Source organism: Thermobia domestica, chromosome 1, assembly GCF_964235325.1.
Source record: "Thermobia domestica chromosome 1, izTheDome1.hap1.1, whole genome shotgun sequence".
NCBI classification, from domain to species: Eukaryota; Metazoa; Arthropoda; class Insecta; order Zygentoma; family Lepismatidae; genus Thermobia; species Thermobia domestica.
The window spans coordinates 222817294-222831041 of record NC_137454.1 but is presented as its reverse complement, the minus strand read 5'-3'; the positions used below and the strand labels follow the sequence as shown (position 1 = coordinate 222831041).

General features: G+C 35.7%; 1 protein-coding gene across 2 annotated transcripts in view; it reads left to right on the top strand.

Annotated features, from left to right (window-relative positions):
• Nucleotides 1-13748, top strand: part of Cad96Ca (tyrosine kinase receptor Cad96Ca) — a 232348-nt gene that overhangs the window by 210915 nt on the left and 7685 nt on the right. For both annotated transcript variants that reach the window (XM_081770366.1, XM_081770372.1), the window contains exons 7-8: nucleotides 5533-5685; nucleotides 11072-11253. In XM_081770366.1, coding sequence (XP_081626492.1) covers nucleotides 5533-5685; nucleotides 11072-11253 — 335 coding nt within the window. The remainder of the gene's footprint in view (nucleotides 1-5532; nucleotides 5686-11071; nucleotides 11254-13748) is intronic.

Sequence of the window (13748 nt, the reverse complement as noted above, 5' to 3'; positions counted from 1 at the left end):
AGTATATACATGAATGAATACGTCTCTAAATGTAATAAAACAAGTAAACATATCCATAACTTTCTATAAAATTCACTGAAATTGAAAATCGAAGCAAACAAAAAATATTGGGTAATTTACATTTGTAGCGTATTTATTTTCTTAAAGCGTAAGTACGTCATGAAAACGAGTATATAAAATCATTAACCAATTTATGAAGACTTCAACTCAGCCTATAGTATAACATTAATGATTTTTGAGCAAGCTTTTTCATTCTCTTCAAAACGATAATAGAAGTGCAATACAATTTAAATCAAAATTGTGTTTCTGACTTAAACTTGCAAATTCATGTCACAAGACAAGTAAAGGCATATACTGATGCATATCATAAGCACAACTGTCCATGGAAATATGTTTAAAACACTGCATTTTCTGTTTAGTCACTGAAGTTATTCATGATTAATATTTTTAGCCAAATGGGTAAACAGAATACTAACTTATTACGTATGGGAATACTATACTTTGATTCATGGCTATTCTGACAACACAAGAATGTCAATTAATTTTTTTTAAATATATTTTCTGCCACTTTGCCGTATGATAAAATAATTAAAACTTCTATCCTTCCTGTGACATAAAAAATGATCTTGCAAGTTACAAAGAACGATTTAATTCGTAATCCTCTTTAAACTTCCACGAATAGATCATTTATCGATGACAGAAGGCCAAATTAGCTACTGCCTATCTCCATCTGACAATTAGAAAACTTGATTCCAAAATTTTCTTGCGCGTACATGAGACCCAATTTAATAGGGTTTACCAACAGACAAGTTAAGTTTACCATATGCGTCTGCGTTGATGATCGAACAGTCGCAGTGGCCCAAAGTTGTCCATTTGATCCAAGCAAACCGTTCTTGGACTCTTAATGGTAGTTCTTTGATACTCAGTTATTATTGTTATTGATATTATTATTATTATTTAAATGAGATCATTGAAGTCGTAAGTACTAAATAAGGAAAATGTTGTTGTGGATACGAAAGACTTATCTGGAAAGTGATATCTATTGCTTCCTTTGGTTCAATATAAATTTTCTTGCAAAGGCATCTTTCAGAATATTAGCTGCGGTGAGAACATTTCATGCCGACGAACAACAAGAACAACTCTCCTCCCATTATTGCGCATCTTTTCAAGGGAATAGTTCATACTTTCCAGACTTTTTATAGTAAATTTGTGGCGTTTAGTATGTGAAACAGTGTACGATATGTTTGCAATGGAGTTTGTTTTATCACTGTTACATGAAACGGAAAGTAACCGGTATAAACATGCTGATGTGGCCATATTTTCAGATATTGCAAAGGCATTTCGTTGTTGGTAGTTCATGTCCTGTTTATCTTTCAACTTCTCCCTCTAGTCGTGTGCTTTCTAGTCATATAACGAACTACATAATCAACCACACTATTTCTTAACTCGTTAGTGGCCAAACGGTATCAGTTTTTTTTTTTTATCTTACTTCTCATAGATTTCTACTCTCGTGTCTGATATTAACAGCACCTTGGGCACACTGTCAGTAACCACACTTTTCCTTTACCATAACCTTTCAGTCGTTATAATAACAATACCAAATAAAAACAAATATATACCAGTTCCAGTCATAAGATATTTCTTCCTTTGCTCTCCTTCGGAGAGCCCTTCTGTTATCTGCCATCTACAAACCCGGTGTCTCCCGAACTAGCAATCTTGTGGCCTCGCGTAGCGTAGTCACTAACGCTTTCCCCTTCGGTGCGAGTGGTCCCGGGTTCGATTCCCGGCAAGAACACTCGGTCGAAAAAATGTAAAATGCTTTCTCAGACCATCCATCCTGAATGAGGTTTTCCTGGGTTTTTCTCATTCACCCCGGGGAAATGTCGGAGTGGTACCAAACTTATAGGTAACAGACTGCTTTCTTCCTTCCCTTTTCCCGGATAGTGTGCTCGCCGAAGGACGTCATCCCTCATACGTGACGGGCTAACTGGCTATAGATGTCGACAGCCCAGAAATCTGAATTCTAAATACGAACTAGCAATCGATAATGTAAAAAAATAATAAAATAAAATAAAACATATATTGTACTTAGTAATGGAGAAAATATAAATTTAATACTTTATGACACAAAGGATCTCCTCGATGAAAACAGTATGTGGTGGAAGTAAGTTTATCAGAGAAAGGAAGGGAGAATCAATCCCACTATTATAAATTAATGCAATCGTCACTTTTGCGGGCAAACTACCCGCACTCTAGCTACGTGCAGAGCCAAGACCTATCATACGTTGCTCTCCCTTTGCACCCTACGGAATGTACTGAATATGTCCATTTATAAAGACGGGCTTGCACATTTCCATGACACAGTAATATTCTTGTAGAATACTATACAACTTCTCGAATGCCTGCAAATGTCCACTTTCAATATTTGTTAAGTATCAATTTTCTTATTCATACATAGCTATACTCCAGGTGGTTTTAATATATCTTTTTGTTAGTGTTGTCGATATATGCTTCGAAATCTCAGATCTGCGGAACCCATTCCTTGCGGTATTCCTATTCTTAACTACGTTTTACTTTTCGTTCTTCCAACGAATGATTTGCTATTCAAATATTTAAATGTTTTCCCGTCTTAAATTATCTTACTGTCAAAAAAGGGGGGAGGGGGAGAAATATTCTGCTTCTGTTTTCTTTTTCACGTACTATTTAAGAGCCAAAATCAACAGTACTTAATACAGGTATCTCATATAGAAATTTGTAAGACTTCCTTGTGAGATACCAAATTGTTCTTGAATTTTTCTTTTAAATAAATGAAATGCAATGAAAATTATTTGATTATGTTTTTCTCAAATCGGTTACTTTTTTCATTAAAATTTTTAGTATTAAAAGTTTTTACAATTAAAATTTACTAGCGCTTACGTAGGTTCCAAACGAAACTAGAGAACTTCATCGTAGTATTCACTAAACCAGTAATTTCTATCTCATCTATATACGAGTATATGATTTCAGGGAAGGCCTTTCTTTTCAAGTGAGATAAAAAAAAAATGGAGAGGGAGCTGATTGGCTGGTAATTCTAGAAAACATTAACAATGTAAAGGAAGTCATGGCCTCCACGATTTATGTATAATTGGAAGACCACCGACGATGGCCTTCAATTTCGATTCGTCGCGTGGTTTGCTCTGCTTTGCATGTGTAATTTATCATGCTCCAGAGAATAGAAGAGAGTGAGACGTTGAAATATCTCTGTTAAACGTATAAGCAGGTCGTAGACCCCTACTTTAAAGTGTGTATCGTGATAGGATCCAAAGAAAAATTTAAAAATTGGTTTTAGAACTTTATATGAAAACATGCTTAATTATAATTACAATTCAGTATTGTTCAAAATTGAATTTCCATGGAATTATTGCTGCAGTGATCTAACGTTTACTAAAGACACAAATAAAAGGTTTAAAAAGGATTTTTGATTTTTAGATTTTGTATCAAAACATATAAATAGTGGTTAATAAGTTATATTTTCTCCATCAGCTGACAGTTGCACTGCATTTTGAAACAATCAATTATGTAGGGTCTATATGTAAAATACTAAGACTTTTTCCAAACTTACCATTATTTCCAATATTTATCTACATATGCATATGTCCCTTGGGAAGCCATCAGCGATGGAGAAGATGTTTCTAGTTTACGTAACACTTCTGAAACTGAGAGAACTGAGAGAGTGTAATGACTCAAAGCTGGTTAGTTACAACCAGCATTGATGTTTTTCGTTGTCCGAAACTGAAGCGCTTTCAGGCGTGTTTTCACAATTTGAAAAAGAGAGAAGTTATAGGGACTGAAGTCAAGCGAATGCGAAAGCTGAAGAACGACAGAGGTGTTTTTCCGTGCCATGAACTTCACAATCAAAAGCGCTGTACGACAAGAAATATTATCGTGATGAAACATTTCGATGTCTTGAGGCCAAGAGACCCATTTTCACAGCCATTCAAGAACTTCACGGTAAAAATATCTGTTGAATGTTTGCATCGAGGCACGAGTTTTTTTGTGAACAATATCTCTACCATATAAAAGGCAAATCAGCATAGTTTCGATTCTTATTTATTATTCATGTTTCTTTCGGCCGTGATGAACGGGAGCTGTATCACTCTGCAGTTTGTAGTTTGCTATATAGACCACACTCAAACCTCCTCACCTGTGCTGATATATATATTTTTTAAATGGATTATTTTCAGTCCGTTCCTAAGGACCACTGCACACCTCTACCCCTTTTTCATTTGTTCAAGAATGAGATCTGTCGGTAATAGTTTTGCACGGTTTTCTCATCCTCAGTCTGCTATTATTCTGACAGTTAACCGACGAGCAGGGCGCACAAGATCTCGAACTTGTTTCCCATTTGCATCATTTCTGGACACTGCTTGCATTCCAGACCGGGCCTCATCTTCCATTGATTCCCACCTTTGGAAAAGTCCTTAAACTACTTGAAACCTGAATTTACGACAGATCAACATCACCATAGGCCGTCCTTAGTCTCGATCGCATTGTACAGCGGGGGACACTTCTAAATGGTACAGTCATATGGAGATTTACGGCTAAGGTGTACCATTTAGAAGTGTCCCCCGCTGTACTTAAGTTTGAAACAGAACATCGTGCTCGTAACTTTGTTCGTTAATTTGTATGTCGCGAGTACAACAACTCACTTTACAACACGAATTCTCAAAATTCGCCTGTTAACACGACGGACTTGTCGCTCACACTGAGGCTGCATGAGATGCACAATGTTGTAGGAGAAAGGAGGTGCACAGTATTGTCAATTGGACTCCAGCCGTATACTTTATTTACAGATCTTTTCCGTATTCGTTCGTAAATAATGTACTCTTACTTAGATGCTTCTTTTCCTTTTCTTATTTAGCCGTGAATTTCGGATTTTTGTGTTTTATGTCCTTCTAAGTTAATAAGAATAGAACCTACCATTAACGTGGGCTCCGAAAAACTACCAGTGCTTAACGCCTGTGCAGTTGGTGAGTACTCACAACATCCTGTAAGATGAATGCTCACAGTATAGGCTGCCCCCCACCACACACTATCTCGCCTTCAAGAAAGCTGAGTTAGAAGACCATGTCGTGTTTTATCATAAACGTTAGATGATATATATATATATATATATATATATATATATATATATATATATATATATATATATATATATATATATATATATATATATATATATATATATCAATTTCATTGAAACAGGCTTTAAATGTTCGTAAAATTACTAAAATATTAAGTTAAGGAATTTATTTACTAAAGTTAGCAGAAAAAGTTCTTCGTCTGTATTACCACTGATGAGACTAACCAGATCAAGGTATTTTCGTTGTCAAATAGGCCGTAAGACGTTCACTGAAATGATTGAAAAACTGACAATTGCGTTAATAACTACTAACAAAATTGTACCAATAACTTAGATTATAATCTTCTGTTTTAATAAATTAAGATATAGAAAATATTTCATAATCTGGTATTTCTTCTTTATTTCCGAAGGTCGTGAAGGAACAACTATCGTAGCTGTGAAGACACTGAAAGAAAATGCAGGTGACAAGGAGAGACAGGATCTTCTGCAAGAGTTGGAAGTAATGAAGATGCTTGATCCCCATCCCAATGTCGTCAGACTGCTAGGATGTTGTACTGAGAAAGGCAAGTCATTTATCTTTTGCCATGCCATCTTTTAAAATGATAGTTAGAAACCTTAAGTTTTGAAATGTTAAAATTGAATTTACTGGGAATAGAAACGGAAGTTTCTTTTAAATTATTTGCAAATCAAACCTTAGTGTACATTGAAATACCTTGTAAGCATAATGGTGATAAATAAGAAAACATGTATACATAAAATACAGAATGTGTCATAAGTCTGGAACTGTAGTGAAATGTCTGATTCACATATATTGTTCACAATGATCGCCGTTGACACTTATGTAATTTCAACGGTAATGTCACGGTGAACGAGTTCGAAGTGAGCATGATATGCTTTGAATTTCCTCACTGTATGCTATGACGTTCATTTATTCTCAAGAATAAAAAAAGTCAAAGAATACCAAACCTGTAATACTGAGCTACTGAACTATCTTCATTTACCAACATAATACAAGATAACTGCAAGTGCATAGGGATCACTGTGGTGCTGTGGTTTGCCATCCTGCTAAAACATATTGACAATCTCCTCTCTGAGTATAAGGTTAACTGAGAATTCTTTTCCTGGTACACTGTCAACTGTGTCTGTCTAGAAGAAAGAACTGGTCATTTTATTGTGCTCTATGCCAGACGGAACCATGGAATTATCATCACCTTGTTCTAAATCTTTATACAACGTGAGTTCTGTGGTGATCAGCCATGCATTTCGTTTATTCACTTCCCACTAACTTCAAAATTTTTCTTTCCACTGGGAAAGAATATTTAACAGAAAAATAAAATCAATTTCGTAGTGATACAGAATTAACGTGGGTTCCTGTCACCACGGCATAGCGCGTCCTCAGGTTGCGGATCGAGGAGAAGGCCTCTAGATATAGAGGTTAGCTGCGAATATACTGAATAAGCAGTCGCGGACAGCCGACTAGGAGTGGTCCTCCAGCTTGGGGGTTTGGGTAAGGCTAACAACCTCATCCTGTAAAAAAAAAGCACTTGTTCAGAAATATTCACAAAAGCCTTGGACAAGGACTGATAACTTGGCACGACCTCAGCAAAAGAAAATGGACATGAGATTTGGAACATGGAATCTTAGGAGTCTTTATAGGGCAGGCGCGTTAAAATCAGTAACGAGTGAGTTAGAGAAATACAGGATGGACGTAGTAGGAGTTCAGGAAGTTAGGTGGGAAGGAAATAGATCTGTGAATTCCGGAAATTTTACGTTCTTTTACGGGGAAGGAAATAAAAATCACCAGTTAGGGACAGGGTTTTTCGTTCATAAACGTATATTACCAGCAATTAAACGGTTTGAATTTGTTACTGACAGACTTTCTTTTATTACTATTAAGGGACGGTGGTGTGATATTATTGTTTTAAATGTACATGCCCCAACTGAAGATAAGGATGACCATATAAAAGACAGTTTTTACGAAGAAGTGGAACGGATATTTGACCAACTCCCGCGATACTATATGAACATTCCATTAGGGGATTTCAATGCGAAGGTAGGACGAGAGGATATTTTCAAACCGATTATAGGGAACGAAAGTCTGCATAAGGAAAGTAATGACAACGGTGTTAGACTCGTGAACTTTGCAACATCCAAAAACCTAATCGTGAAGAGTACAAAATTCCCACATCGCGATGTTCATAAATACACTTGAACATCACCAGAAGGGGAAAACACATAATCAAATTGATCACATTTTAGTAGATAGAAGAAGGCAATCTAGCATAATTGATGTCCGGTCGTTTAGAGGGGCTGATTCTGACACTGACCACTACCTGGAAGCAGCGATAAGGCGACAGAGGTTATCGTTGAATAAAGGTAATATTCATTGTCCGAAAACGGAGAGATCCAATTTAAAGAAATTAGAAGAGAGACAGGTAAGAGAGAAGTACCAGATTGAAGTTTCGAATAGATTCTCGGTTTTAGAAGATTCGGAATGCACTAGTGTTGAGGATACCTGGATTGAAATTAGAGATAGCATTAAAATTTCAGCAAAAGAAAAATTGAGACACGCGGAAATACGTAGGAACAAACCATGGTTCGACCAGGAAAGCATAAAACTAGCAGAGAAGAGAAAACAGGCAAAATTAAGCTGGCTAAAAAAACCGAATGAAATAACTACACAAAATTTCGCAGATATCAGGCAGGAAACTTACAAAACTTATAGAACAAAGAAACGCGACTTTCTGAAAGCTAAAATTAAGGAACTTGAAGATAATACTAAAAATAAAAACATCCGGGACATGTATAAGGGAATCAACAAATTTAAGAAAGACTATCAACCTCGTGCTTATATATTAAAGAAATCTGATGGTACAGTTCTCACTGATACGGATAGCATCTTAAATAGATGGAAAGATTTCTTTGACGATTTGCTTAACACGCAACCAAAAACTAGTGTGCGTGGAGAAAAGGAGATACACACCGCAGAACCGTATATTCCAGAACCCAACCGAATAGAAGTAGAAATCACTATAAAGAAATTAAAGAAACACAAATCTCCGGGTGTAGATGAAATTCCGGCTGAGTTAAGTTTAGCTGGAGACGAAAAATTGTGGAACAAGACACACAAACTCATTCTCCTTATCTGGAACAACGAAGAATTGCCACAAGAGTGGAAAGAATCAATCATTGTTCCAATTCACAAGAAAGGCGACAAAACTGACTAATAATTATCGAGGCATTTCTCTTCTGTCAACATCCTATAAAATCCTTTCAAATATTCTATTAGCGAGACTGACCCCATATGCAGATGAAATTATTGGAGATTATCAGTGCGGATTTAGACGAAATCGATCAACTATCGACCAAATATTTACCATTCGCCAAATACTCGAAAAAAAGTGGGAATACAATACCCCGGAACATCAACTATTTATTGGTTTTAGAAAGGCGTACAACTCGGTTAGGAGAGAAACATTATACAACGTTCTTACAGAACTTGGAATACCGAGAAAGCTAATTAGATTAATTAAGATATGTTTAAATGAATCCCAAAGTAAAGTCCGGGTAGGAAAATTTTTGTCCCCGACCTTTCACGTCGAAAATGGCTTGAAACAAGAAGATGCGTTGTCGCCATTATTATTTAACTTTGTTCTGGAATACGCTATAAGGAAAATCAAAGGTAGCAACCAGGGCCTAGAGTTGAACGGTATTCACCAGGTTATGGCATATGCTGATGATGTAAATTTAATAGGGGATGATAGGAGAACAATAGAAAGAAATGCAGAGATCTTAATAAACGCTTGCAGGGACATAGGTTTAGAAGTAAATGCAGAGAAAACTAAATACATGGAAGTGCGTCGGGACCGGAATACGGCAAATTATGGATGCGTTAAAATATTAAATAATACTTTTGATAAAGTGGATAGTTTCAAATATCTAGGATCAATATTAACAGAGGAAAACCATATTCACGGAGAAATTAAATGTCGGCTAAAAGCAGAGAATTCGTGTTACTATTCGGTTCAAAATCTCTTGCAGTCGCGAATTCTGTCGAGGAATTTGAAGCTTAAAATATAAAAACGATAATCATGCCTTTTGTTCTGTATGGCTCTGAAACATGGTCACTTACTCTGAGGGAAGAACATAGACTGAAAGTTTTTGAGAACAAGATCCTGAGACGAATATTCGGACCCAAGAGGAACGGGAATGGGGAATGGCGGAAACCTCATAACGAGGAACTACATAATTTATATGGTTTACCCAATATTGTTAGGGTCGTCAAGTCTAGGAGACTTAGGTGGGCGGGTCATGTAGCTAGAATGGAAGAAAGTAGAAACGCTTTCAAAGTCTTGACTGGAAGACCAATCGGAAAACGACCATTAGGAAGACCTAGGCGCAGATGGGAGGTCAATATTAAGATGAATCTCGCAGAGATTGGAATACAAAGTAGAAACTGGATGCAGTTAGCTAAGGATAGAAGTCAGTGGAGAGCTTTTGTGAACGAGGCATTGAACCTCCGGGTTCCATAGCCCATAGAGTTAGTTAGTTAGTGATACAGAATAAATTCGCAAAACTTGATTTCCTTCATTTCATTTTCATTTTATAACACATTTTCTACGTATGACTTTTAGAATGCGACCGATGGAACGTTTAATATTTTCGCATTTGGATGACTTTGGCTTCCAGAGAACGATACCTAGATATTGCAGGTAATTCTAATTTTTGCTGTCCTCGGTGATCCGCTGCAAGGTTTATCAACCAAAGCCCTTATATACTTGTACAACGATAGAATCAGGATTACGTGAGCGCATTTCTGAAAATTTAATTACATCTGTCTAGCTGCGGAAATATCTGCAAATAAATAACGGATAGAAAATTAGTTACTTCTTGTGGTTTAAAATTTGTGGAGTATCCCTTATAATTTGACCTTGTATGTCATTATAGCCTTCTTTTGTATCTGCTTTATACGATCTTATGCTTTATACAAAACAGTTAACAAAATATTTTCTTAGTTCAATTAAACAACATGACATAATACATTTTTCTTGTTAGATACTTCTTTCATTTCTTATCCTTATTTTTATTTACCGCTCATACTTCAAACACTACCATGCTACCAAAATATAATGATTAATTTCATTTTCCCCCGTTCTGCTTCTATAACACGCATATTTTTTTTGTTTCAATTGCAATTGGTTTCGTCTTTTTCATGTTACATGTTACAATTCTGTAAGTTTTCCTCAGATATTCTTAATACCGTGAAAATTTTGGTTTCAGAACAACACCTATATTTGCAAAGAGAAATCCTTTACCTTTCTAAATCTTATTGAAGTATTTTCTTTACTTTTATGTCCTTTCTTTACTATTTCATTTGAATAGGTGTGTGCCGTTGATTAAAAAATAACACATTAATTGAACACTTTCCATAGTTACAATTTCTTCTTTCATTTCTTCATCTATTCTAAGAACTTTATTTAGATTAAATTATGTTAGAGTTTAGCATTCCTTTCAGTTGCGAGGCTATATAAGACTGTAGACCAACAACTGAACACGGAATCCGAAGCACATGAGCTGTAATTGAACCTAGGTCTTCGTCATTACAGGATGGAGCATAAGTGGTTTGACACTAGCAGTTATTTCGTTCTCAATTGACTCGAGTGAATAATACGCCACGATGTGGTTTGTGACAATACGAGATTCGTAAGTAATACGTTATAAGAAGTGATTATTAATAAATTATTAATTCCAAATGCCAAGTGATTTATGGGTCACCCTGTAGAATAGGGAGAAAGAATTGAAAATAGACTATAATCTTGTTACTGAGTAATAAGCATTTTTCCTTTATTTTTATTTAAAACATCCAAATATTTTTCTTTAAAATATCGCCATACATATTATATATACATATACATTATATATAATATTGTTTTTCCTTTGTTTGTATAGATCCTATCTTTGTGATAATGGAATACATTCCTCATGGGAAACTACAAAGCTACCTCCGAAACTCCCGCGCCGAAAGATATTATGGAAATCTTCATGGACCCAGCAACACGCTCACATCACGTGACCTCACATCTTTTGTGTATCAAATTGCAAGGGGAATGGAATATTTATCCTCCAAAGGGGTAAGTATGGTCTTGGTTTTTGTCTAGTATGTAGCAAATTACTCTCTGGTCCACAAATTCTCTCTTTAACTCCACATATTTGATACAAGAGAGTGAGTGATATTTTGCTTTTTATCTACAGGGTGACTACATGTTCCGATTTAAAGATTCTGTTCCGATGTCCTAACCGGTTTATAAGTTGTTTCGCTAAAAAAATTCATATATTTGTTTATTATGATTAAATATGCTTGAGAAACTGTAGAAATGATTTTAACGATATGCGTGTGAATGTATCATCGGTAATGTATTAGTTGGTAATTTGCTTACATTCATACCATTTCTTCGTTCATTACTCAGTGAAAATTCGTGACCACACATGCATCGGAATATAGCTACGAGGGCTATCCATAAAGTAACTTACATTTTGAAATAATAAGTTGACAAGTGAATATATAACTTATTAATTATATACGTTTTGAAGCAAAACTCGTACACTACTTTTCGAGATTGTCGCCGTACAAGTTTAGGCACTTATTATAGCGATGAACAAGCTTAAAATTGTCATAAAAGGCTGCCGTCTGTGATTTCAACCATTCCCGAATGCCAGCCTACCGGTAGACGTCTGGGTTATCCTCAAAGTGCTGCGTTACTAGCCATGTGTTCATTCCGGGAAACATGTGCTAGTCACTTGGTTCGAGAACCGGGCTATATGCTTATGGTCAAAAACCTCCCAATGAAAGGAGTGTAAGAGTTCCTAAATTCGCTTGGCCGAGTTCAGTCAGTTGTCATGAAACAACAGCGCTTTTGTACTCAGTTTTCCTCTGCGCTTGTTTTGAGTTGCTCTTCGCAACTTCTGTAATATTTCAGAATGTTGTTAAGAGGTAATTGTTGCACCACGTTCCAAAAAGTCAACTAGTATTACACTTTCCCTATGCAAAACACAGAAAAGTATGTTTTATTGTAGGTTCATTTTTTGTGTGAGCTTGTGTGATCACTCCATGGACATCTTTTAGTTTCACCATAAACGTGTTAAACTCGTCCAGTCCCCATTAACAATACAATCAGTAGAAGAATCGCTGTCGTTGTTATAGCCCTAAAGGATTTTTAAGGCGGCTGCTATCTGCTGTGTTTTGTCCTTCTGTAAGAAGTTTAGGAACCTATCTTGTAGAAGACGTACGGTAGCCTAACTTTTGGTTCAAAACTTCATGCAATAAGCTACGTGAAATCTATGGAAATTCAAACGAGAGTTTATTATCGTAAAACGGCGAATTTCATGATTCCTTTCATTAATTTTGACGAACAGTTCATTTGTCACATTGCTTGATCCCCACTTCGAACTTCATCGTGAATGTTTGTGCGGCCATCTTAAACATGCGGTTCAACGTGTCACGCCATTTTCATTTATTACATGTTTGCCGCAAACTTCAAACAATTGTCGGTGAATATCAATCGGTTTAGTGGTCTTCACAACAAAAATCGTATGACAACTGGTGGGATTTTCAACCGGAACACTCCTGTTAATTGTTTATTGTGAACAGAGCAGAAGCAACACGAATTTCACGCGAATGTGTACTGAACGTGCGGAAGTCTCTGCACTAAAGGTGGCGCTTGTTCCTATCGGCATCCCGCCGTAACAGAGTTACTTTCTGAACAGCCCTCGTATTACTTGATAAATTATCAAACGTTTTAGGTTCGGCTACCTTTAATTAGCTTAATTTAGTTTTGGTTAGTCCGATTATAGGTATGTTGAATTAGGATCGTTTATGATTGGTTTTGTCACTCATTACATAATAGATTTTTATATTTTATGAGTAATGTTTTTTTACGTGAGTAATACGTACTTATGAGTACTGTATTGCAATCACACGACAAAGCTTTATAATTCTCAAGTTTGTAATAGAACAAAGTATTGTAACTACAAATGAGAAGAACCATTTTGTTGTCAGTTGGTAATTTTAAAGAAATATTTTCGCTAATTTTACATTACATTTTACATGAAACATCTGGCAATTATGGACATCACATTTTCATCTTAAATTTTAAGGTCATTAAGTTACTTAGTTTACAACACTTTAAAAAATGCCACTACTGTTGTCCTATGCAGCTGTCTATATTGTCCAACTTCGTTACCGGTCAGATATTTATTTGTCAGGTAATACAATATTTGCAACCAGAACTTGATAGATGTTACACAACAATCCTTTTCTTAAATTCTTATGTGGGAACTTTAAATAATTAATTGCGTAGAGTAGTTTATATTTCTTGGCTATAGAATTTATTATCCTTAAATGTTTAGTTAGAATTTTGTGGTAACGAATTGAAACAAATGTAAAACCATAAAAGTAAAATTGAAGTATTTGGAACTTGCCATTTCTTATATTGAATGATGAACATTCAATTTTGGAAGATATTTGCCCCAATGTACTTTAATAGAAATGTTGATCTTTTTGGAGAAGGAAGTGAAAACATCAAAAAAATAGCCTGAATATTTCAGCGTGTATGATGCTTTAAAAACT